Source organism: Rutidosis leptorrhynchoides, chromosome 2 (genome assembly GCF_046630445.1).
Source record: "Rutidosis leptorrhynchoides isolate AG116_Rl617_1_P2 chromosome 2, CSIRO_AGI_Rlap_v1, whole genome shotgun sequence".
Taxonomy (NCBI): domain Eukaryota; kingdom Viridiplantae; phylum Streptophyta; class Magnoliopsida; order Asterales; family Asteraceae; genus Rutidosis; species Rutidosis leptorrhynchoides.
The window spans coordinates 93940486-93968189 of record NC_092334.1 but is presented as its reverse complement, the minus strand read 5'-3'; the positions used below and the strand labels follow the sequence as shown (position 1 = coordinate 93968189).

General features: G+C 33.9%; 1 protein-coding gene across 1 annotated transcript; it reads right to left on the bottom strand.

The window, feature by feature from the left end:
* Positions 1–24578: 24578 nt before the first annotated feature.
* LOC139891172 (heterodimeric geranylgeranyl pyrophosphate synthase small subunit 2, chloroplastic-like) lies at positions 24579–25731 on the bottom strand. The gene has a single exon (XM_071874121.1). It carries the CDS (start codon positions 25729–25731, stop codon positions 24856–24858), a length of 876 nt encoding a protein of 291 aa, XP_071730222.1. The 3' UTR covers positions 24579–24855.
* Positions 25732–27704: the final 1973 nt, after the last annotated feature.

Sequence of the window (27704 nt, the reverse complement as noted above, 5' to 3'; positions counted from 1 at the left end):
AGTGATAACTGCGTCACAGTTTAAATCCTTAATCAGTTGGAATATTTGACTTCGGGTATAAGGGTAATTTGACGAGGATACTCGCACTTTATTTTTATGACCGATGGACTATTATGGACAAAAACCAGATAGACGTATCAAATAAACCAGGACAAAGGACAATTAACCCATGGTAATAAATTAAAATCAACACGTCAAACATCATGATTACGGAAGTTTAAATAAGCATAATTCTTTTATTATATTTCTCATCGTATCTTTATTTACTGTCATTTTATTACTCGCAATTTTATTTACTGTCATTTTATTTATTGTCATTATTTTACGCACTTTAATTATCATCATTTATCTTTACGCTTAAAATATAGAATCGACAAACCGGTCATTAAACGGTAAAACCCCCCTTTTATAATAATATTACTACTTATATAATTATATATATTTGTATAAATATAGTTAAAAATATAGTAAGTATCACCAGCTCCCTGTGGAACGAACCGGACTTACTAAAAACTACACTACTCTACGATTAGGTACACTGCCTATAGTGTTGTAGCAAGGTTTAGGTATATCCCATCCGTAAATTAATAAAACTTGTGTCATATTTTGTAGTATTTTGTATTAAAAATAATACTATTTCGTACCCGCACGCTACATCATCAATAATAGAGATTGGTATTCCATGTCTGGAGATGACTTCCTTCAAATACAGTCGTACTAACTTCTCCATCTTGTCATCTTCTCTTATTGGCAGGAAATGTGCTGATTTGGTGAGACGATCAACTATTACCCAAATAGTATCAAAACCACTTGCAGTCCTTGGCAATTTAGTGATGAAATCCATGGTAATGTTTTCCCATTTCCATTCCGGGATTTTGGGTTGTTGAAGTAGACCTGATGGTTTCTGATGCTCAGCTTTGACCTTAGAACACGTCAAATATTCTCCTACGTATTTAGCAACATCGGCTTTCATACCCGGCCACCAAAAATATTTCCTGAGATCTTTGTACATCTTCCCCGTTCCAGGATGTATTGAGTATCTGGTTTTATGAGCTTCTCTAAGTACCATTTCTCTCATATCTCCAAATTTTGGTACCCAAATCCTTTCAGCCCTATACCGGGTTCCGTCTTCCCGAATATTAAGATGCTTCTCCGATCCTTTGGGTATTTTATCCTTTAAATTTCCCTCTTTTAAAACTCCTTGTTGCGCCTCCTTTATTTGAGTAGTAAGGTTATTATGAATCATTATATTCATAGATTTTACTCGAATGGGTTCTCTGTCCTTCCTGCTCAAGGCATCGGCTACCACATTTGCCTTCCACGGGTGGTAACGAATCTCAAAGTCATAATCATTCAACAATTCAATCCACCTACGCTGCCTCATATTCAGTTGTTTCTGATTAAATATGTGTTGAAGACTTTTGTGGTCGGTATATATAATACTTTTGACCCCATATAAGTAGTGCCTCCAAGTCTTTAATGCAAAAACAACCGCGCCTAATTCCAAATCATGCGTCGTATAATTTTGTTCGTGAATCTTCAATTGTCTAGACGCATAAGCAATCACCTTCGTTCGTTGCATTAATACACAACTGAGACCTTGCTTTGATGCATCACAATAAATCACAAAATCATCATTCCCTTCAGGCAATGACAATATAGGTGCCGTAGTTAGCTTTTTCTTCAATAACTGAAACGCTTTCTCTTGTTCATCATTCCATTCAAATTTCTTCCCTTTATGCGTTAATGCAGTCAAGGGTTTTGCTATTCTGGAAAAGTCTTGGATGAACCTTCTGTAGTAACTAGCTAGTCCTAAAAACTGGCGTATGTGTTTCGGAGTTTTCGGGGTTTCCCACTTTTCAACAGTTTCTATCTTTGCCGGATCCACCTTAATACCTTCTTTGTTCACTATGTGACCGAGGAATTGAACTTCTTCCAACCAAAATGCACACTTTGAAAACTTAGCGTACAATTCTTCATTCCTCAACACTTCTAACACTTTTCTTAAATGTTCACCGTGTTCTTGGTCATTCTTTGAGTAAATAAGTATGTCATCAATGAAAACAATGACAAACTTGTCAAGGTATGGTCCACACACTCGGTTCATAAGGTCCATGAACACAGCTGGTGCATTAGTTAAACCAAACGGCATGACCATAAACTCGTAATGACCGTAACGTGTTCTGAAAGCAGTCTTTGGAATATCATCTTCTTTCACCCGCATTTGATGATACCCGGAACGTAAGTCAATCTTTGAATAAACAGACGAGCCTTGTAGTTGATCAAATAAGTCGTCAATTCTCGGTAGTGGGTAGCGGTTCTTGATGGTAAGTTTGTTCAACTCTCGGTAGTCGATACACAACCTGAATGTACCATCTTTCTTCTTGACAAACAAAACAGGAGCTCCCCACGGTGATGTGCTTGGTTGAATGAAACCACGCTCTAAAAGTTCTTGTAATTGGCTTTGCAGTTCTTTCATCTCGCTGGGTGCGAGTCTGTAAGGAGCACGAGCTATTGGTGCAGCTCCTGGTACAAGATCTATTTGAAATTCAACGGATCGCTGTGGGGGTAATCCCGGTAATTCTTTCGGAAATACATCGGGAAATTCTTTTGCAATGGGAACATCATTGATGCTCTTTTCTTCAGTTTGTACTTTCTCGACGTGTGCTAGAACAGCATAGCAACCTTTTCTTATTAGTTTTTGTGCCTTCAAATTACTAATAATATGTAGCTTCGTGTTGCCCTTTTCTCCGTACACCATTAAGGGTTTTCCTTTTTCTCGTATAATGCGAATTGCATTTTTGTAACAAACGATCTCTGCTTTCACTTCTTTCAACCAGTCCATACCGATTATCACATCAAAACTCCCTAACTCTACTGGTATCAAATCAATCTTAAATGTTTCGCTGACCAGTTTAATTTCTCGATTCCGACATATATTATCTGCTGAAATTAATTTACCATTTGCTAATTCGAGTAAAAATTTACTATCCAAAGGCGTCAATGGACAACTTAATTTAGCACAAAAATCTCTACTCATATAGCTTCTATCTGCACCCGAATCAAATAAAACGTAAGCAGATTTATTGTCAATAAGAAACGTACCCGTAACAAGCTCCGGGTCTTCCTGTGCCTCTGCCGCATTAATATTGAAAACTCTTCCGCGGCCTTGTCCATTCGTGTTCTCCTGGTTCGGGCAATTTCTAATAATGTGGCCCGGTTTTCCACATTTATAACAAACTACATTGGCATAACTTGCTCCGACACTACTTGCTCCGCCATTACTCGTTCCGACACCATTTGTTCCTTTCGTTCTATTAACCCCTGGTCCGTAGACCTCACACTTCGCCGCGCTATGACCATTTCTTTTACACTTGTTGCAAAATTTGGTGCAGAACCCCGAGTGATACTTTTCACACCTTTGGCATAGCTGCTTCTGATTGTTGTTGTTGCTGCGGTTATTATTGTTGTTGGGATGATTGTTGTAGTTGCTGTTGTTGTTGTTGTTTTTGTTGTTGTTGTTGGGCCGTTTGTTGTAGTTGCGATTGATGTTGCGATTGTTGGGATAATTGTTGCGATTATTGTTGTAATTGCTGTTGTTGTTGTTGTTGTTGTTGTATTGGTGATTCTTATCACCGTTTTCCTCCCACTTTCTTTTGACTTGCTTCACATTGGCCTCTTCAGCAGTCTGTTCTTTAATTTTTTCTTTAATCTGGTTCACTAGTTTGTGAGCCATTCTACATGCCTGTTGTATGGAGGCGGGCTCGTGTGAACTTATATCTTCTTGGATTCTTTCCGGTAATCCTTTCACAAACGCGTCGATCTTCCCTTCCTCATCTTCGAATGCTCCCGGACACAATAGGCACAATTCTGTGAATCGTCTTTCGTACGTGGTAATATCAAATCCTTGGGTTCGTAACCCTCTAAGTTCTGTCTTGAGCTTATTGACCTCGGTTCTGGGACGGTACTTCTCGTTCATCAAGTGCTTGAATGCTGACCACGGTAGTGCGTACGCATCATCTTGTCCCACTTGCTCTAGATAGGTATTCCACCATGTTAACGCAGAACCTGTGAAGGTATGCATAGCGTACTTCACTTTGTCCTCTTCAGTACACTTACTTATGGCAAACACCGATTCTACCTTCTCGGTCCACCGTTTCAATCTGATCGGTCCTTCAGTTCCATCAAATTCCAAAGGTTTGCAGGCAGTGAATTCTTTGTAGGTGCATCCTACACGATTTCCTGTACTGCCAGATCCAAGGTTATTGTTGGTATGTAGCGCAGCCTGTACTGCGGCTATGTTTGAAGCTAGAAAAGTACGGAATTCCTCTTCATTCATATTCACGATGTGTCGAGTAGTCGGTGCCATTTCCTTCAAAATAGTCAAATGGAACAAGTTAATCATACAGAATATTAAGAGTAGTTAATAGTATTTCGTAGCATAATATGAACTCATTTATAAAACCTTTTTCTTCATATTAGCGTTTTATAAGTTTAAATTCGGGTAGTACCTACCCGTTAAGTTCATACTTAGTAGCTAATATACAATTCAACTACTACAATTCTATATGAAAAACTGATTGTAATAATATTTCGCGTTCAAACTTTTATACAATATTTTACAAACTTACAATACCGCTTATTTTACATAAAGCATGAAATATAGCACACAATAACTTTGATACAAGATAGTTGTGAAGATAATTCTAGCTAGTACACAAGTCGTTCAGCAAAGGCAATAAAGACACGTAATTCATACGTCCAGAAACAAGTCATGCATTCTGGTTTTACTAGGACTACTTCCCATCCTTGGTCTTGTGGAACATAACCGTTATGGCCGTTGATAAGACAGCGTGTTATAACGTCGTCAAAGGAACGAGGGTTACGTAATGACCAACAGTCTCGTAATAACCTAAAAACCTCATTTCTTACCCCAATTACCGACTCCGTCACTTGTGGGAACGTTTTGTTTAATAGTTGTAGCCCGATGTTCTTGTTCTCACTTTGGTGAGAAGCGAACATTACTAACCCGTAAGCATAACATGCTTCTTTATGTTGCAGGTTAGCCGCTTTTTCTAAATCACGAAGTCCTATATTCGGATATACTGAGTCAAAATAATTTCTTAACCCGTTGCGTAAAATAGCATTTGGGTTCCCCGCAATATATGCGTCAAAGTAAACACATCGTAACTTATGGATTTCCCAATGTCCCCCATCTTTCGAACGAAAGCCTTTTATAAACCAAGGCATTCTTGGAACGTTCTTCGAATGTCTTACAAACTGATCTCGCCTTAAATAGTTGTGCCGAGGAATTCTGACCGACTCTAGACAAGATTTCATCAATCATGTCTCCGGGTAGGTCTCTTAAAATATTGGGTTGTCTATCCATTTTGTGTTTTTATACTGTAAAATAGACAAGAGTTAGATTCATAAAAAAATACTTATTAATACAAGCAATTTTTACATATATCATAAAGCATAAGCACACTATATTACATATATTACACCACACTAATACAACTATCTTATTCTGACTCGCTCGTTTCTTCTTGTTCGGTTTTGGTTCGTTTTGCCAAGTTTCTAGGGATATATGATGTTCCCCTAATACGAGCCGTCTTTGTCCACATTGGTTTAGAAAAACCTGGTGGTTTAGAGGTTCCCGGGTCATTGTTACAACTTAAGGACTTCGGGGGTTGACGATACATATAAAGTTCATCGGGGTTGGAATTAGATTTCTCTATTTTTATGCCCTTTCCCTTATTATTTTCTTTTGCCTTTTTAAATTCAATTGGGGTAATTTCTATAACATCATCGGAATTCTCGTCGGAATCCGATTCATCGGAGAATTGGTAATCCTCCCAATATTTTGCTTCCTTGGCGGAAACACCATTGACCATAATTAACTTTGGTCGGTTGGTTGAGGATTCTCTTTTACTTAACCGTTTTATTATTTCCCCCACCGGTTCTATTTCTTCTTCCGGTTCCGATTCTTCTTCCGGTTCCGACTCTTCTTCCGGTTCCTCTTCGGGAACTTGTGAATCAGTCCACGAATCATTCCAATTTACATATAACTCTTCATTATTATTAGGTGAGTCAATGGAACTTGTTCTAGAGGTAGACATCTATCACATAATATCAAACACGTTAAGAGATTAATATATCACATAATATTCATATGTTAAAAATATATAGTTTCCAACAAAAATGTTAAGCAATCATTTTTGAAGAAAACACGGTCGAAGTCCAGACTCACTAATGCATCCTAACAAACTCGATAAGACACACTAATGCAAATTTTCTGGTTCTCTAAGACCAACGCTCGGATACCAACTGAAATGTCCCGTTCTTATTGATTAAAAACGTTCCATATTAATTGATTTCGTTGCGAGGTTTTGACCTCTATATGAGACGTTTTTCAAAGACTGCATTCATTTTTAAAACAAACCATAACCTTTATTTCATAAATAAAGGTTTAAAAAGCTTTACGTAGATTATCAAATAATGATAATCTAAAATATCCTGTTTACACACGACCATTACATAATGGTTTACAATACAAATATGTTACATCGAAATCAGTTTCTTGAATGCAGTTTTTACACAATATCATACAAACATGGACTCTAAATCTTGTCCTTATTTTAGTATGCAATGGCGGAAGCTCTTAGTATTCACCTGAGAATAAACATGCTTTAAACGTCAACAAAAATGTTGGTGAGTTATAGGTTTAGCCTATATATATCAAATCGTAACAATAGACCACAAGATTTCATATTTCAATACACATCCCATACATAGAGATAAAAATCATTCATATGGTGAACACCTGGTAACCGACATTAACAAGATGCATATATATATGAATATCCCCATCATTCCGGGACACCCTTCGGATATGATATAAATTTCGAAGTACTAACGCATCCGGTACTTTGTATGGGGTTTGTTAGGCCCAATAGATCTATCTTTAGGATTCGCGTCAATTAGGGTGTCTGTTCCCTAATTCTTAGATTACCAGACTTAATAAAAAGGGGCATATTCGATTTCGATAATTCAACCATAGAATGTAGTTTCACGTACTTGTGTGTATTTTGTAAATCATTTATAAAACCTGCATGTATTCTCATCCCAAAAATATTAGATTTTAAAAGTGGGACTATAACTCACTTTCACAGATTTTTACTTCGTCGAGAAGTAAGACTTGGCCACTGGTTGATTCACGAACCTATAACAATATATACATATATATCAAAGTATGTTTAAAATATATTTACAACACTTTTAATATATTTTGATGTTTTAAGTTTATTAAGTCAGCTGTCCTCGTTAGTAACCTACAACTAGTTGTCCACAGTTAGATGTACAGAAATAAATCGATAAATATTTTCTTGAATCAATCCACGACCCAGTGTATACGTATCTCAGTATTGATCACAACTCAAACTATATATATTTTGGAATCAACCTCAACCCTGTATAGCTAACTCCAACATTCACATATAGAGTGTCTATGGTTGTTCCGAAATATATATAGATGTGTTGACATGATAGGTCGAAACATTGTATACGTGTCTATGGTATCTCAAGATTACATAATATACAATACAAGTTGATTAAGTTATGGTTGGAATAGATTTGTTACCAATTTTCACGTAGCTAAAATGAGAAAAATTATCCAATCTTGTTTTACCCATAACTTCTTCATTTTAAATCCGTTTTGAGTGAATCAAATTGCTATGATTTCATATTGAACTCTATTTTATGAATCTAAACAGAAAAGTATAGGTTTATAGTCGGAAAAATAAGTTACAAGTTATTTTTGTAAAGGTAGTCATTTCAGTCGAAAGAACGACGTCTAGATGACCATTTTAGAAAACATACTTCCACTTTGAGTTTAACCATAATTTTTGGATATAGTTTCATGTTCATAATAAAAATCATTTTCTCAGAATAACAACTTTTAAATCAAAGTTTATCATAGTTTTTAATTAACTAACCCAAAACAGCCCGCGGTGTTACTACGACGGCGTAAATCCGGTTTTACGGTGTTTTTCGTGTTTCCAGGTTTTAAATCATTAAGTTAGCATATCATATAGATATAGAACATGTGTGTAGTTAATTTTAAAAGTCAAGTTAGAAGGATTAACTTTTGTTTGCGAACAAGTTTAGAATTAACTAAACTATGTTCTAGTGATTACGAGTTTAAACCTTCGAATAAGATAGTTTTATATATATGAATCGAATGATGTTATGAACATCATTACTACCTCAAGTTTAGTAGGTAAACCTACTGGAAGTGACAAGAAATGATCTAGCTTCAAAGAATCTTGGATGGCTTGAAAGTTCTTGAAGTAGGATCATGACACAAAAACAAGTTCAAGTAAGATTTTTACTCGAATTAAGATAGTTTATAGTTATAGAAATTGAATCAAAGTTTGATTATGAATATTACCTTGAATAAGAAAGATAACCTACTGTATATAACAAAGGTTTCTTGATCTTAGATGATTACTTGGAATGGATTAGAAAGCTTGGAAGTAAATTAGTAAACTTGAAGGGATTTTTGAAGTGTTCTTGAAGTGTTCTTCCTATGATGATTATAGCTTGATTTTTGAAGTGATTTTTGATGAAGATGATGATTAACTACTGGAAAAATACGTTCATAATAGTGTGTGTGTGTTGAGAGAGAATTAGAAAGAGAATTGGAAGTGAAATGAAGTGAATGATGAGTGGTAATTGGTGAGTGGTGAGTGGGGTTAAAAGGAGTTCTAGTTAGTTGACTAGCTCATGGTAGAAGTTAAAATTGATTAGTCATACATGAAATAATCAAGAGTGGAATCCCATGCTAGTTCCTATTGGTATATACTCATAGTAAGTACGTTTTGAAGCTGTGTATAATACGGGTAAGAATACGACTAGAATTCTTGATGAAAGAAAAGAATGGAAAAGTAACTGTAACCATTTTCGTTAAGTATGAGTGTTTTGATATATGTCTTGAAGTCTTCCAAAAGTATTTTAATACATCTAAATACACTACATGTATATACATTTTAACTGAGTCGTTAAGTCATCGTTAGTCGTTACATGTAAGTGTTGTTTTGAAACCTTTAAGTTAACGATCTCAATTAATGTTGTTAACCCATTGTTTATTATATCTAATGAGATGTTAAATTATTATATTATCATGATATTATGATATATTAATATATCTTAATATGATATATATACATTTAAATGTCGTTACAACGATAATCGTTACATATATGTCTCGTTTCAAAATCCTTAAGTTAGTTGTCTTGTTTATATGTATATAACTCATTGTTAATATACTTATGGAGATACTTACTTATCATAATCTCATGTTAACCATATGTATATCCATATATATATCGTCATGTCGTTTTTACAAGTTTTAACGTTCGTGAATCGCCGGTCAACTTGGGTGGTCAATTGTCTATATGAAACATATTTCAATTAATCAAGTCTTAACAAGTTTGATTGCTTAACATGTTGGAAACATTTAATCATGTAAATATCAATCTCAATTAATATATATAAACATGGAAAAGTTCGGGTCACTACAGTTTGAACCCAATTGTTGGTAAAGTCTACTTTTAGTAGCATTGTACGAGTTGTGGATATGGAACGTAGTTCCAAGTGGGGGAGTTATACTCCCGCACGAAGGGACCTTAGGGTGAGAATTCGGATAATGCTTATGGTAGATCCGGAACTTGTGTTGGGACCTAGTTTGGTCGATTTGTGGTAGAGTACAATTTCGGTTAAATTGTACTTATGATTTTGGATTTGAATTATCACCGGGGTGGTAATGTGGTAAATCTCGTTGAGAGATAAAGGACGTGTTTGGCGAGCAAGGTGAAATCCCTCGGTTAAGGGATGTGTGTGTGGCGGATTCTCTTTTAGAGAATTTTTGTTTTGTGCCTATTTTCGATATAGGTGGTTCTTGCTCGATTGTGTGAATGGTTAGTGGTATCCGTTAGGATTTACTATGGCGTAGCAGAGCGCGATGTTACGTTACTCGTTGTTCGAGGCCAAAAGGGCGTTGATTGGTGAAGCATGACCTTTGGGGTCCGCTGACTTCATCATGGTATTGTTGATTGGTGAAGCATGACCTTCGGGTTCCGCTGACTTCATCATGGGTGTGGTGTTATATCGGTAAAGCATGACCGTTGACGGGGTCCGCTGACTTCATCCGGTGTTGAGTGATCTATCGGTTGTTTTATACACCGATGGTGGGTTCGTAAGGACCGTGTGGTGTGATCTATCGGTTGTTTTATACACCGATGGTGGGATTGTGAGGACCATGTTGTGTGATTAGTGATTGCGATAGCCGTGTTTCGCTCACATGTTGTTACGGGTGTGACAATAGTCGATTTTGGACACCTTAGGATTAGCGTTGCCACAGTCATTTTGGGCGCTTTTGGTTTTAGCCGTTGCTTATGATGTTAGGATAGTGGCGTATTGGTTGTATTGCGCACTACAAAGGATGTTTAGTGGTAAGTGTAATCCGTAAGGATTCATGTGGTTCGATCTTCAACGTTCAGATTGTTGACTTTAGGTTGAGACTTGGTCGCTTTTAGCGTGGTCCTTGGTAAAGGTACGCTAAGGAATTGATATCTCGGTTCGAGATTGGTCGAGTTTTTCCCGATGTGAGGGATTGAGCAAGGTTTTAGTGCTCGGTTGGTGGATTTAATAAATCGCGGGTGACGATTTAGATGTTAAAGATGATTCATTGGGAAGAATTGTCTAGGAAAGTTCAGATTGGGACTTATGATCGAGGACCGTTGAGTAGGTCCGGATTGGTTAAGTGGAGAAGATCACGAGGACGTGATCGAGTTTAAGTGGGGGAGAGTTGTAAGACCCAAATATTTATTGTACATAATGTATTTATGGTGTACGATACGTGTATGAAGTGTACGAAGCATGTACGTGTTGCTTGCTCGAACGTCGAAGGAAACTGGACGTTGTCTGAAGTGACAAGGTGTGTACGTATCTTTTTAACCCTAAATAAAGTTTGAGTTGATGTTTCAAAGCCTTACCATTGGAAAGAAAATCTTATTACGTTTCCAACGATATTTGATTCATCGAAAACGGAGCTACGGTCAAAAAGTTATGGCCAAAACAAGTTTCTGAAAACTGACCTGAAGGTTGGAGCGGCGCTCCACCTTATGGAGCGGCGCTCCGATCGTGTCAGAAGCAATTTTCAACTTTTTTAAAAGGTTTAAATGAGGGGTACTTTGGTCTTTTCAATTGGGGTCGGTTTAGGGTCACCAAAACTGATCTAGAACTCCATTGGAGCTCATTTCTCACCCACACAAACACTCTCATCCATATTTAGAGAGAGAGGAAGAGTTCTAGAGTGAGAGAGCTTGATTTGGAGAAGAAGGAGTCGAATTCTAGCCAAAGCTCGGGTTTTAAAGTTGTCCATCTCGCTCCTAGCTACGTTTTGGTAGTATTGGTAAGTTCTAACTCCGAATTTCATTTGTTAGATTTGATATTCAAGTTAGGGTTTGAGATTGTTAGTTGTAAAACCCATTTGGTTGATGAAGAGGGTTTGTGGAAACTTGCTATTTTGATATTTGGCGGGTTTTGAGTTGGTTAATGATTTAACCATGTTTAAGGCTTGAAAGTAGTGTGTAATCACTAGCATTAGTGATTATTGATGTTTTGGAGACCATTAGGGTTCTTGTGGTTGACTAATTTTGACTAAAGTCAAAATTAGGGTTTGGTGATGATTATGACCCAATTGCCGATTTAATAAGGTTTATAAACTTAAAATGGATTAAGTTGAAGTATAAAACCGAGTTAAATATGTTTTGGTGTCAAAACTTGCTAATGGCGTGATGTTGACTTCTTATGGGTCAAATTAGGGTTTAAGTGTCATTTTGGGCAAGATAGGTGGTTAACACCTATGATTGGGTTTGATTGGCATATTAGGACCATTCTCACTTGTGTTAGTGATTATTGGTTAGTTTGGGCGCGGTTTATGCTTGGAAGTGCATTTGGGTCGAAATTGCACTAGTTGTCAATTTGGGTTGATTTGTATATCCACCCTAATTGTGTTACTTGTTATGTGATAAATGGAATAGGTACATTCCATCGGCGATTGCGGATTATTCGGTGGCATTCTTCAAGGCGACAAGGTGAGTGGAATAGTTATACATGTATGTATATAATTTATTTGCTTGTGCGTGATGTGCACAATAGCCGGGTTTTGGTGCACATCGATGCGACGATAGCCGTTTAGACACCTTTGGGAATAGTGTCACAATAGCCGGATTTTGTGCACTACATGCGACTTAAGATTTTGGTCCCGATATATTTATTGTAATTCTATTATTTAACAATGAGTCACATAGCCGTATTTGTGACCATTGAGGTGTTGCATAGCCGTTTTTGTACACATTAATTAATGGTGTCACATAGCCATTTTTGTGACCATAGTTGTGGGACATAGCCGTTTTGTCCAATTGATAATTATGCACATAGCCGTGTTTGTGCATATGGTGGTGAGTAATAGCCGTGTTTTACTCCCACGTCGTTGCCCGTATAAATTGTTGCACATAGCCGTGTTTGTGCACATGATTGTGAGTAATAGCCATGTTTTACTCACACATTGATCAAGTGATGCCATAGCCATTTTTGGAACACTTGGGGGTGATGCCATAGCCGTTTTTGGAACACCTCGGGGGTTAGCATACCATAGCCATGTTTGGGCGCTAACGGTTGTTATGAACATCGATGACTTGTTTCGGGAAGTCATTCCCTTGCGAAGAATTGGTTAACCATGGTTTATAGTTGTTGTGTAGCATTTAATTATTATTATGATCATTATGCTAATGATGTTGCTAGTTGTACGATTTTGATGATACTAGCTTTGTTACGAGATAATATGCGAGATTATGCTTAGGTTTATGCTAGTTGTACGTTTGATGTTACTAGCTTGTGCGAATTGATACACGAGGTAATTGTGGTGCGTTTGATGTTACTAGCTTTTACGCTTGTTATACGAGTTTATTGTGGTAAGATTGTTGATGCTCGTTTCTTATGCTTTAACATGCGGGATTAATGTGTGGTTTGGGTAAGGGAGTGCAAGTAGGTAAATTATATATGTATGTGTGTAACTATTGCACTCACTAAGCGTTAGCTTACCCTCTCGTTGTTTACATTTTTATAGATTTGCTTGGATGCGGTGGCTCGGGTAAGCGTGGGAACCAGTGGCTCGCGTAGTCGCTTTAGAAGGCTTGCTTTTGGATTAATTAGGATTAGGTAGCGTATCCCCAATCGCCATGCTCGGCTCTTATTTTGTGTTTAAAATTGTGGGGTTGAAACTTGTATTTTGTACTTAAAGGGGTAATTTGGGTCGATGTGGGCCCCGCCTCGTAAAACTTATTTTATGAATGGAACATGTTAGTTTTTCATATATGAATATGTTGTGAAAAGCGTTTTGTCTAAATACGTCGGGAAGTGGTCAAACATTTTCATGTTTTTGACTTTTTGGGACAGCAGCCTGTCCAGGCCTTTTTGCGCGCTTCGCAGAAGGTTGGCGCGCCGCGCCAATAGCTGTGCAACAAAATAATATTTTTTTTTGTGATACTTTAAGCGGGTTCGAACGTGGTTTGGTTTGGGTTGTTACATAATCAAATGAGAGCATTGATAATATCAAACATTACTAGCACAACCCACTAATCTTAAAGATGCATCCGGTATATTTTCAGAAGTTCCACCAACTCAAAGATATAACAGTTATAAAACGGAATCATCAACAACTGATCAAGTAAAAAAGAACACATTTCCCTCTTTATAACATGATGTGTTGTGATTCGGAACTCATACTTTATATCATCTCAGCTGAGGTGATCATTTACCGTTAGCTGTTATTATATTTAACAAATCAATGACACTCGTAACCTGTACCAAATCCTCCATTTATAAGTTACAAGTAGTAACATTTATATGATTAACCTTCTAGTCGTCTCGAACTTCAATCCATAACCCCTAAGTGTCATTGCACACGAAAAGATGCTTCTTATTTCTAAGTTAAATCCACACATCAACAATCAAACAGGTTTCATCCTAAATTCTAATTCGAACAACCATTTTTAACTCATCAATATTCATCATAAATATCACAATCAGTCCAATACAGTTAACAATATAGAACCAGTTTATATATGTATAGATTAGATATAGATAAAAAAAAATAAAACCTGAATAATATATTGAGCAGCTGCAGCTCGGTTACTAAGAGTCGCCCATTGCAAGGCGTAATAACCTAAGTTATCGGGTTGAGAAACAGAGCATCCTTCTGATTCAACCAATCGCTGAAGCTTTTCTAAATCACCATATGCTGCTGCACTGTATACATCATCTCTCAAACTAGCTTCATCTACTGCTCCGTCTATCGTTCCGTTACCGTTACCGTTATGATTACCTGTGGCAGCATCACGATTGATAGATTCTTCAACGACCTCGATCTCTGATGACATAGTCAGATGAATTATTCAGTTTTTGACTTGAATTTAGGTTTAATTGAAGAACATGATAGAGATCACAAATAAGAATCGAATCGATTTCAAGTGATGATGTTGTAACCGTAACAGAATTAATACCTTCTATAATAGTACGGATGAGAGAGATGCTCATTGCAGTCGTGACACCAGTAGGTGCGGCGGTCCATGGCAGTAGCGGTGCCGGTGACAGTGGTTACGGTGGCTGTGGTGGTGGTGGTTGAAGTCATTATTTTAGAAGAAAATACGTAAAGTGTGGATTTTTGGGATTGGGTGTATTTTTTATTGCTGCTGAAAAAGTCGCAGGAAATTAAATTATGAAAATGACCAAAATACCCCTCTGTGTTTTTTAGTATAAAATTAGAATTTCTAAAATGTGAGGCTCATATTCACTTATCCAGTTTGTACCCCATTTAGTGCTTATCCCTCGATTGATCTATATATATATATATATATATATATATATATATATATATATATATATATATATATATATATATATATATATATATATATATTAATAGGGAAAGCGGTTGACGAAACTAGTTCGCGGCAAAAACCACAAAAATCGTGGTCGACAAAAGAGCTTGTATGGTTGGCGGATGTAATGACCCGTCCTAATCCACCTGGACGAAGTCATCAACATCTGGTCCCATTGCGAGGTACTGACCTAAATATGCCATGTACGACTTCATATAATATCTTTAGAATGAGCAAATGCACAGCGGAAGATTTCTTTCATACCTGAGAATAAACATGCTTAAAAGTGTCAACCAAAAGGTTGGTGAGTTCATAGGTTTATTATAACAATCATTTTAGTATATTAATAGACCACAAGATTTCCGTTTATAAATGTATGTACTCTCGCAAGTGTATAAAAGTATTCTATAAGTTGTAGGCACCCGGTAACAAGCCTTAACGTTCATGTTTTACCCTCTGAAGTACACCAGATCAGGTGTGTTTAAAATAACCTCGAAGTACTAAAGCATCCCATAGTCAGGATGGGGTTTGTCAGGCCCAATAGATCTATCTTTAGGATTCGCGCCTACCGTACATAGACAAGTAGTTTAATGTTACCAAGCTAAGGGTATATTTGGTTTAAACCCACATAGAATTAGTTTTAGTACTTGTGCCTATTTCGTAAAACATTTATAAAATAGCGCATGTATTCTCAGCCCAAAAATATATATTGCAAAAGCAATTAAAAAGGGAGCAAATGAAACTCACATTGAAAGCGCAGCAAAATATAGGTACTCAAATATAGTAAACAGCAAGTGGCCAGGTACTCAACCTAGAGTGAAATTGGTCGATGAGAGGTCATACAACATAAGTAGTAAAGAAATAGTTTAGTTATAGTTGACTATTTACCCTAAAATTTTTAAGCCACCTTCTAAATAAAGCTTTTTATGTAATTATATATTTTATTGCTTCATTTTAGTTAATTAATATTTAACTAATTCAACAAAAGTAATATTATGAATTTAAACAGAATTCACAAGTAACATATGAATAAAAAAAATTATAAAGATCATGTCACTATTTGTTTTTGGTACTGAATTGAATTCATACCACAAAATTTTAATATTCCAAATCTCCATATTAAATGTTGTACTATTTCAGGGACTAGATATGAAAATTTTTAAGAAATAAATAGATCTCTTGTTTGTACCAATAATAACATGTATATGTATTTTTAAGTTTATAGTTATAGTTATAATCCATGGGGTTGAATTAAAATTTTATAGTCATGTCTACATGTTTACATGAAGTTGTAAATACCAAAAAAAATAATGAAGTGTTCATCATGCGTTTTCTTTTTCTTTTTTTTATCCGAATATAAATATAAGTACAAATTAGTATATAAACAAATGAAATTTTAGTTATAACTTGGACATCTGTACCAAAATTTTAGACGGACGATCAATTTGGTAAAAGGAGTAAATATAATTATGTACTAGTACTCCGTAGTAGTAAAGATTATATATAATTTTACTACTTTCTAGGCAATATAAACTAACAAATTTTTAGAAAATAAATAAATATAAATAAATAGAAACAAACCGAGATCTAGTACAAATCTCATGTGAAATTTTTTTTTTTTTTTAGTAGACATAAAGGGCACTTTGGTTCAAGTTTCTACAACTAAAATACATGAACCAAATATTATATTTACTTAACAAACGCAACGAATTCATACCTGAATTTATCCAATAGTTCTACGTAATATTCTCTTGCAAATAGATTTCTTATTATCAGTTTTCTTTCCTCGTTGCTCGAACAGACGGAAGTGGTAGTATTTTTATTTATTTATTTTTTTTCCTAGTTTTGGAAGTGATTAGATGGTTAATAGGTGTGTAATATGAGTATATATAAATTTCAATATGTTACATACTGACATTCAACTTTTGATTTCCCCAAAACACATCCGTGACTCCAAATCAGATAGTTACAAGGGTCGATGTCAATTCATGTTCCCTATACTTTTACTACTTACAAGTTATTTTTTTTTTATTTTTATTTTTTTGAAAGGTAAAGAAGTGAATTTATTTAATATCAAAAACAGTATATGGAAGGACTTAGCATGCAAAGAAGTTACTATTGATATTATTTATTATATGTAATATGTTTAGTCCACATAGGTTCGCCTGCAATTACTTCGAGCTGCTCGCAAAGCGGGTAGTCACCCTGGGATTAGTTAGTAAAAAAAATGTTGAATACCCAGGTTAAAAAAAATATAATAATAAAGAGAAATATATGCTAGATATATACCCCAATATATATCTATATAATTTTTTTTACAATAAAATAAAATAAATACAATTTCATGAGGTGGTTAATAAAATTTCATTCTCCGTATTGTAATTAAGAATAATAATAATAATATATTAGTTGTTTTCACTAACATAAGCATATAGTATGCAACACATATTAATACAAATGTTTGTCAAGAATTTCGTAAGTAGTGGATACAAAACAATAAATCATTAATGGTCGTTACGTTAAACACATAGTTAAGAATTAACACATAATTAAGAATAGAAATTCTTAACTTCAACATAGTCTTCGAATAAATATTAGAAGTAATATTTATAGCAACTTCTAACATAAAAAATGTTATTTTCTAAATGCAACTAAACAGTAATGGATAATAGTTCACATAAAAATCCCACTTTTAAAAAAAAAATACATTTATTTATTTTGATTATTAACTATTTAAAATTATTAATTAAAAACTAAATTAATTATTCACTCTCAACCCCATGTAAAATATAAAAATTTTAAAATTTAACAAATAGCTCCTAAATACATTTTTAATAAGCATATACTTTATATAACTCATTTCCGGATCATCGTTTATTTTAAAATTACATAAGTTTGAATTTAACTTGCTTAATATCAGTCGGAACATTAAACGAGTATTACAATCATTTAATAATTATTTTTAATATACTTTATTTATATATAGAGATATATTTTAAATAATAATCATTATAATATCCTGTTATTATTTTATTAATTTTTAATAACAACAACATATAATACTTCAAATTATATTTCGGATTATTATTTATATATACATGCACACATATCTATTCACAATTAATTGTTTGTGAATCGTCGAGAATAGTCAAAGGGTAAATGAATACATAAAAAAAATAGTTCAAAATCTTTGAGACTTAACCTAACAAACTTTGCTTATCGTGTCAAAAATACAATATCGTATCGAGAGTTTGGTTTAAAATTAGTTGAAATTTTCCGGGTCACTATAGCGGAGTGTTTTTGCGACTCGTCGGAGAATCCAATTGTTGGTCGAGGCCAAAAGGGTAATACTTTTTGGGGGTCGGTAATGGAAAAGTTTAATAATAATGAATATGGATGGTTCCGAAATGAGGATTCTTTATCTTCGAAATGGCGAGGGGTTAACAAGGCTTGAACGGAGTTTTTACCAATTTTCAATGATATAAAGGATAATTGGCATAGTGGTGCAAATGACGAGAACGTTTACAAAGATGCGACGCAATCATATTTCAATAATTATGGTAAAAGTTTTAATTTAAATGATGCCTTTTATTTCTTGAAACAACATCCAAAGTGGAACGTGCCAAAAGTTCCAGTTATTCGAGATCGGGAAAACTTTGAGGCGGGTGTTGGTGAAACTCAAGGAGACCCGATAAGCCTCTCTCAAGACTTTGAGGCTGAGTTGTTTGAGGACGTTGAAACGACCCAACCCGTCATTATACCGACCCGGAATTTTTTTCTTTTATTTAACGCATTAATATCGATAACAACGACACCATAATTATGTTTACAAAACATTTTCAATACTTGGTAAGTTCAAACAACTTTAATTATATATTACACAAGTTTAGGTGTCAAAATGGGCATAACAACCCATGACCCGTTTTACATAATTCAAAAGGTAATTTCGACCCAAAGCGTTTAACTACCAACAAAAGACCGAACATGGTGATTGAGATTGCACTACCCAATCCTAAGCCAAATCCAAAAACCAAGTCTTCTAAAGCATACGCGGTAGTCCACTAGTCCCCACGCTTACCCTTGCCACGTCCGCCTTGCAAATCTATAAAACTGTAAACAACGAGAGAATAAGCTACTTGCTTAGTGAGTGCAATGATTTTATATACATACATATGCATAAAATGAACACGGATCACTAACACAAGTAATAATCACATACCGCAATCCAAGTATAACTAAGCAAAGCTATACATAACGAACCACCAAGCCAAAACCGCAAGATTAACTACAACACAACAATATATATATATATATATATATATATATATATATATATATATATATATATATATATATATATATATATATATATATATATATAGTGGTAGGATCAAGAGGGAAGTAACCATTCGGGGGGAAGCGGGGGGAAGCAAAAACTTTTTTTTTTCATTTTTTGAAAAATCTTTGCTCACGAACATTATAGATGAGATGAAAATATGAACATTTAGTAGAGACACTTTGTAATAAATATTTTTATTTTGGCGGAAAAACGCTCGAAGAAGTAATATATAACAATTATCGTGTTTTTCGAGCGTATTTTGAGGTTTTAGCTATTGGGGTTTAGATATTAGGATTTAGATATTAGGGTTTATAGGGTTTAGATATTAGGGTTTAGAAATTTAGGGTTTAGGGTTTAGATTTAGAGTTTAGATTTAGGATTTAGATTGAGTTTTTAACACGAACGGTTTAGAGTTTAGGGTTTAGGGTTTAGGGTTTGGTGTTTTGGGTTTATGGAATAAACCCAAAACACCAAACCCTAAACCCTAAACTCTAAATCGGGCTAAATTTTACTTCACAAAACATGAAAAAAAAACGTTCATATTCTTCACGAACAATATTATCTTGAATGTTATTTTTTTCGATCGTTTTCCCGCCTAAATAATAACATTCATCATGAAGTGTCTCTTCTAAATGTTCATATTTTCGTGTGATCTTGATGCCGGAAAATTTTTTTTTCAAAAAAACGAAAAAAAAAAAAATTTTGCTTCCCCCCGCTTCCTCCCGATTGGTTACTTCCCCATTGATCCTGCCCCTATATATACCCAAAACCCTCAGGTTAACCCCTTAACCTCAAACTCATGAAGGTTGACCGAAAGCTCACGCGCCTAAGTGAATCCGAAAACTCACGTGATTCACTACCTTCACCACAACGACAATCGAGATTGGCCGAAAACTCACGCGCCCCGGTGTATCCGAAAACTCACGCGATACACCACCCCAATCCACACGACAATAAGGTTGTCCGAAAACTCACAATATTATAAAAATTACACAATCGTAATTCGTTAATAATAATATAACGAAAGAATTAAATCAGATGTATCGAAATAAAATTGACAGATAACCTAAGATAAAGATTGTAAATAGAAAATAAATTATTGAAGATTGAAGCAGATGTTTGTGATTCAATTTGATTACCAAATTGAAGAAAGGTGTGGATCTTGTACGCAGAGAAAACTAATTGAATGCGAAAGATGTTATACGCAGATGGTTGAATTAATCGTGGAGAACGGGCCGCCGCGAACGATGAGTTGGTTCTTAAAGGTGGTAAGTTGTAGAAAGTGGAACGTTTATATTTATATATTTATTTATATTATATTATTATTAATATTAATATTAATTATTAATTATTTATAATTATCAACATTTAATTTTATATAAATAATAATTAATTATTAATTATAATTAGATTAGAATAGAATGAAAAGGGACAAGATGTGTGTGTACGATTGATAATTTAGTAGTTTATTTTATTTTATTTTATTAACATGTAAAATAAAAATTCCTATACTTAGGATTTAGATTCAGATTTTTTATCCTCCATTTGTACCAGGATAATTATCACATTTTGACATTTTTATTCCAACTCTAAATATTTGTGTTAATAGTATACGAGTATAATGTTTGATGTATGTATATGAATGGAATGAACTTTATACATAATTTTTTGGAATATTATTTTCAACAAGTATAATAATACATCTCATACAAAAATATTTAAACTTGAAATTAAGAAAAAAGTTTTCAAAAATGAAAATGTAACAATTATTAAGAACGAAGAAAGTAGTTTACAAGTCTTCTATCCTTACAATGCACCACCACTAAATTATAAAGATTTTAATATTACTTTTGAAAGAATAGTTTTGATATTCTAAATATAAAAAACACATAGATGTTGCAATATTTCTTTGTATTTGTAGTGAATTTATCGAGTTGTTTGTATTTATTTATAATCAATATATTAATGTCACTTTTAATTTTAACTTTAAAAGGACGTATAATTAGTTATATGAGTGAAAAGTACGTTGAATAAGTAAAATGACATGAGAAAGTAATTATATCTTTATTCTTATTAGTTGCTATTGTGAAACACACATAAAAAGATTTTATTATTTTTTAAGTGAGGAAATCCTCCTATGAACGAGTAATTGGCTCTCAAATAGAAGGTAAAACCTCGAGTAATCAAACCCCCCGACAGCAAAACCTGGTACCGTGTGAATTGCGCATTATGTGCATCCTCTTGTCACACTATCTTTTTGAACAATTTGGCATAACCACGAATTGAACTCTGGTGGTGTGCTTCATTAGGCAATTCGGTGACCACTCGGAAAAGGCTGCGTTGTTAACACACATAAAAATCTTATTAGTTGTTATTGTGAAACACATATACAATGAATATTGTCTCTTGAAAAATTAAGATAGTAGTATTTATCAAATTGAACAATTGACATTATTCCATTATTGGAGCCAATGACTTTAATCGGAAGATCAACTTGATAGCTATACCAAAGGTTTTAATTTTGTTATAACGATTTAAATGATGAATTTAATAACCAAATCTAGCACGCCTAACTAATGGAATAAGACAATCAATAAATATGGATAATTAGGGTTTTGAATATAAATACTTGGTGTATTTTTACACAAAACGATATGTATGTAATGGAAACCATACGTATTTAGAATTGTAAATGTAATGGAAATTATACGATATGTGTGTAATGGAAACCATACGTATATGAAGTAATATGTAGGTTGGCTTAAAAATCGTTGGTTCATCCGCAAAATGTATATTGGTTGTAATGGCTGTTATGATCATTATTGGTTTCAATTTTCACATTTTTATTCAACTTCTTTCCTCCTGTAGACTGCATAAACATAAAGATCGAGCCAAAAATTTTAATTAAAGGAAATTCGGCTTGAGTAACGAGGCTAGAAGTATTTTTACGTTTGAAGGACCCTACGACGGTGATGTTCCGATCCTAAACCATAATTGATCACCAATTGCTATGGTCGATCATGTAACTCCTTAAATGTTCACGGATCCATATTCAAACAACATATTCACATTCACAATGAACAATCCACCTGACTACCTGAGCTTACCTCTTTCGAAAGTAGCAAGTATTATGTGGTATGAATTATAATCTCTATATATCATTAGAGCATATAAATTTACTATTCACCATATTATATTCACCATATTATAAATTTACTATTCACCATATTATAAATTTACCATATTAATATAATCAAAAAGAGTATTTTAGAAAATACGGCGATTTTTCTTCCTTTTTTCAAATTGACTGGTTTTCCATCGTTTATTATATATCCGTAGAATAGACTTTATTTACTATTGTCATAATGTACACTTTTAATACTTTTTTTTTTTTTCCTTTAAAAGTTGATTCTTGTATATGCCTACAAAATCTCAATACTTATTAGTGGCTTGTAGTTTGGATGTTAACATAGACGCGTAAGTTGTGCATGAATTATTAAGAATTACGCGAATACATTATACCAAGTTCAAGATAAGCAAAGCGGCGTACCATAACTGCGCAGACTTATAGTTGTTACTATGCTTGCAATTTTGCAGTTGTTAAAACTTTTTTTTGGGGGGGGGGGGGGGGGGGGGTTGGTTTAGAGATCGAGCTTTACCATATAATAATTACTCTTAGAAAATGTAAATAAACTAGTTTTCGAACCCTCGCTTCGCGCCGGGGGCTCAGTTTTCAATGTATTTTATTGCGTTTAGTTTGTAAAATTATTTTGTGGCTAACGATGATGTCGTTGAAGCGCAACTCGAGTCGAACTAAAAAGGTATAACCCGTGAAAGATTTAAATGTTATTTTAAATTGACAATATATGTGTATCTCTGCGTTTCGCTATGTAATTGCCGACTTTTAAAATTTAACGCAAAATCAACGTGTATGAAAAATACCTAAAATATTTAGTGTTTTTTAAAAAACATCCGTTTTGCGTATAGTTCGTGACATTGTATTCCTAAAATTATTTCGAGTTTAACGATGGTGTCGGAAAATTTTAACTCGTTGCGAGCGAGAAGATATGACCCGTTGAATATTTGGATGGAGTTTATTTAAATTTTTTTATAAAAATGTTTATTTGACACTTTATCCCAAAGTTTGGGGGGTCGATTTGAATTTTTGAGAAAAGTTTAAGGGGCTTTGTTGGTGAAATGAAATTATTAAAAAAAAAAGAGTGAAAAGTCGAAAATGCTGCTATACTATTCATCATTTTTGTCCATTAGATATATGTATATATAATATGAAATGTGTATGCATCCACATTGTTTGAATATGAATCATTTTATTAGCTTTGATATCAATGATCATCATTGTCGTTTTTCGGCATGATGATCTTGGAGTAAGGCCCGTTAGGGTTACAAATCGTAGAGTCCTTCAATCGTCATAACACCAATTACCTCATTGCACTCAAGTTGAAATTTCTATCACTCGTGAATTTTGACTTGAACACTGTATAGATCAAATAAATTGTAATATTTATTTTAATATCATGCAACCTTGAAAAGGATTTATAATACCGTAGTTTCTCTCGTTTTTGGCAACTCGTTTAAAAGTTTTATACATTAATTCCTCATACGTACTAATTAGTTTATTAAAGTATATACTCCGTATTGTTTTTTCCCTATAATGCAAAAAACCATATAATTATTTTATTAAAAGTCAATGTTCCACATTTGAATTTGAATCTCCCCAAAAAAATTTCTAAGTCTCCAACCATCAAACTACCCCTTGAAGGTAAAACCATATACTTCTTCCGTCTCATATTAATCGTCACCGGAAAAATAATACATAGTTTTAGAAGTATCATCATTACATTATATTTTTCTATACTTTATAGTTTTCTTTTACTTTTTATTTATAATTATAATTTTGTCTTACATAAATTAGGGACATTAATGAACTTTAGCCTTTTATTTTTATGTATTTATAGAAGTGTACAATTAATTTGGAACATTTTTAAAAAGAGTACTAGACAATAAATATTGAACGGATGGAGTATAATTATAAATATTAAGATTGAGATACATGTTATTGTAAAACTAAAACGGGGGTATGTGTTATTTCATGCCTAAACTAGGCGTGTCATATCGCAAATGATAACCATAATTTTTTTATGGCTAAAATATCGATTACTATTAAAATTACGAAACCTTCATTAATAAATGAAAGAACCTTTAAACCGATACATCCAACCAACCAAACAGCTCGTTAAAAGTTGACAAGCTAGAACAAAAACAGAATTAAACCTAGCTAACTCTAACCGAGCCACACTAGAAATTATAACGTACGAATCCTAGCAACAAACAAGACCATTGAAATGAAACAATAAAAACAAACACCAACTACCAAACAACCTATTTACTACATAAACAATCAAAGAAGCCAACTTAGCCGACTTTGGATCTACCTTTCCGGTTTGTTTCATCCGGTCGCGATGTTATCCTATCTAATAATAATCATAATTATGTATAAGGATAAGCATATTTTAAAGTACTCCCTGCTTTCATAAGACTGGATATTTGTTCAATCTTTTTACCATCAAAATATTCCAATTCCATTATTGCCAAAGCCCTCCATTTTTCTATTAATTCCATTTTGCCTCCTCCATTTCCATCTTTTTCACTTAACACCCCTTCAATTTTCCCTACATACACTCCATATTTTCTTAATCTTCCAATTTCCTCCTCACTCCCACCTCCTAATATGGCTCCACAGGCTGCCCCACATCCATGGAGTTGTCGTGATGATTGACCGTTACAATTTTTATATGTGACACAATCAACCATCCCTTCAGCACCCATAGCTCGAGTAATTTCTATAATTATCCTTAATATTTTATCAGCATTGTTACTAGCTAAGTCCATTGACTTAGCCAGTAACTCAAGCCCAAAAGGCATCATTCCATCACTAGTAAGTAGTTCAATTCTCTGCCCAAATCTATATGGGGTTCTCGATTCAGGCTCCTTTACCCCTTTCAACAAAAGATGCTCATGAACATATATAGCAGCATTCATGACATGAATTGCTGACCCTACCACAATAGCATCTTCCCTATTGCCACCGACTAACTCGCACGCAGCTACGCACAACACCGATGAAGTGGTTTTGGGTGGTGCAAACGTCAAGTAATGCATGGGTTCAAATACAGAAATAGGCTCACGAATAGGAATGGCTTTCTTTAAATGAGTATCAATATCCAAATGTATAGAGTCTTGATATGACAACTTTTGTGCTACACTAGCAACGATGGTTGATCTACGGTGAGCAGATGGTGTCAAAGAGATGGATGGACGGTTGAGATTTGCTCTCAAGTGAGAAAAATGTGCTAGTCCGGCCATTGTTAGTATTTTGCTTACAATTTTGCATTTGAAAGTGGTCAGAATGCGTGTGATATAAATAGTAGAGTCGTGATATCTACGTACGGTAGGCAATGTACAAGTTTATGAAGCAATATGTTTGTTATACATTAAGGAGTACGGAGTATATAATTTATTTTATGTTATGGAAAAACAAGTGCTTGACTAGACTCTGAACCAACGTACAATTCACGTGCACCAATTTAGAACCACAACAAATTTCGTTTGGACATATTTGACATTGACGTGTTTTTGCAACAACAAAAATGTGGTGTGTGCAGAGTGCATTTTCACTTTAGGAGTTGTATAGTAATTTAAAACGTCAAAAAAATTATAGTCGGTGTGATTCACTGTAATACTGTATTATGAAGCTTGTATTACTTAATTGGGAAAAATAAAAAGAGAAAGAAAATAAAACGATTAAATTTATTAGTTTTATTTTAACAATCTAAAAAAATTCTAATGGTCTAATATTCTTACGGAGGTTTGATCTTCATCAATAACAACATAGTTTTAGATTATCATAGAAAATGCTGTTAGGCTGATATACCTAAATAAAAATATTTGTCCGTCCCCAATAATTTGAGCATAAAAAAAGTTATTCGTTTAAATGATTTTTTTTTTTTTTTTTTTTTGTTAGAAATAAACAAACAATAGACAGAAACATTATGTAAGTATAAACAACAGTAATTGTAATAGTAACTTAATGAATTTTCTAAACAGGACTCTAATGATTACGATTATGCATAAGATTTTAACACATGCATTTTACATTTGTACTTTGGTAATAACCACTTCACTAGTTTACTAGTAGTAATAACCAACTTTCTAACTATTTGGTACGAGTATCATTATTTATGCACATACATTGTTCTTAGGGAGTAGCCCTTAAAGCTATTGTTAGAAAAACTCAAACTTAACTAACTTAATGTATCTTCAAATCAAAATGGCTTCGGCTTTTTTTTGTTAGTGTTTAATAAAAGATATTAAATATTATTGTAACTAATATTAATATAATTTCTTTTTAGCAGATAATATAGGGGTAATAACACATAACACACCCGAAGAACAACAAGTACAAATTAACGATAGATTAGGAAATCCACACCAAGGCCAACAAACGACATAACAATGAAACCTAAGCAAATGATACTACCAACAAGATAAAAACACACTTTGCAAGGAAACGAAAAAATACCCAAAGACACCAACAAATATAAACGTAACACCTGAATACACAAAAAAAAGGAAAAGAATAACATTATTGACGGTCGGGAGAACACCGACCGCCACCGCAACTAACAAGATCAACAAGAACTAACTACTAGCAACCCAATTGAAATACCACCAGAGAAACGATCGAAGAAATAATTGATCACATTCAAAAAAACTCCGCGACCAGAAAGGATCCACCGGTGGAATCCCGCCAAAAAAGATCCACCAGTAGAATCTCGCCGAAAAGGAGTCAGCCGGAAAAGGATCCCGAACACCATGAACAACATCGCCACCACAATTAATAAAATAGCAAACAAAAGACCCTAGTCACGACCAAATCATAGAGCTAGAGTACCAACATGGTATTCGTCGCCTAGCCAACGAAAAGAATGCAATTGGAAAGAGATGAACTACATACAACAATTGGCATCGACCAACGACCGTCACAAATATTATATAATTAGCAAAAACTAAATAGATAAGAAAATATAAGTATCTTAAAAAGATAAGAGATAGTTGCATGTGAGTTATTATATTATATTAATTATATTATATTATATTATATTATATTATATTTATATTTATATTTATATTTTATTATATTATATTATATTACTAGTTTTATGAGCCCGTGCGTTGCACGACAGTTGTACAAATTAGTATTCGATAACGTTAGTATTGATCTTTTATCAAATGTATAATACAGTTGCAATGAAAAATTATTAAATACTAATTATATT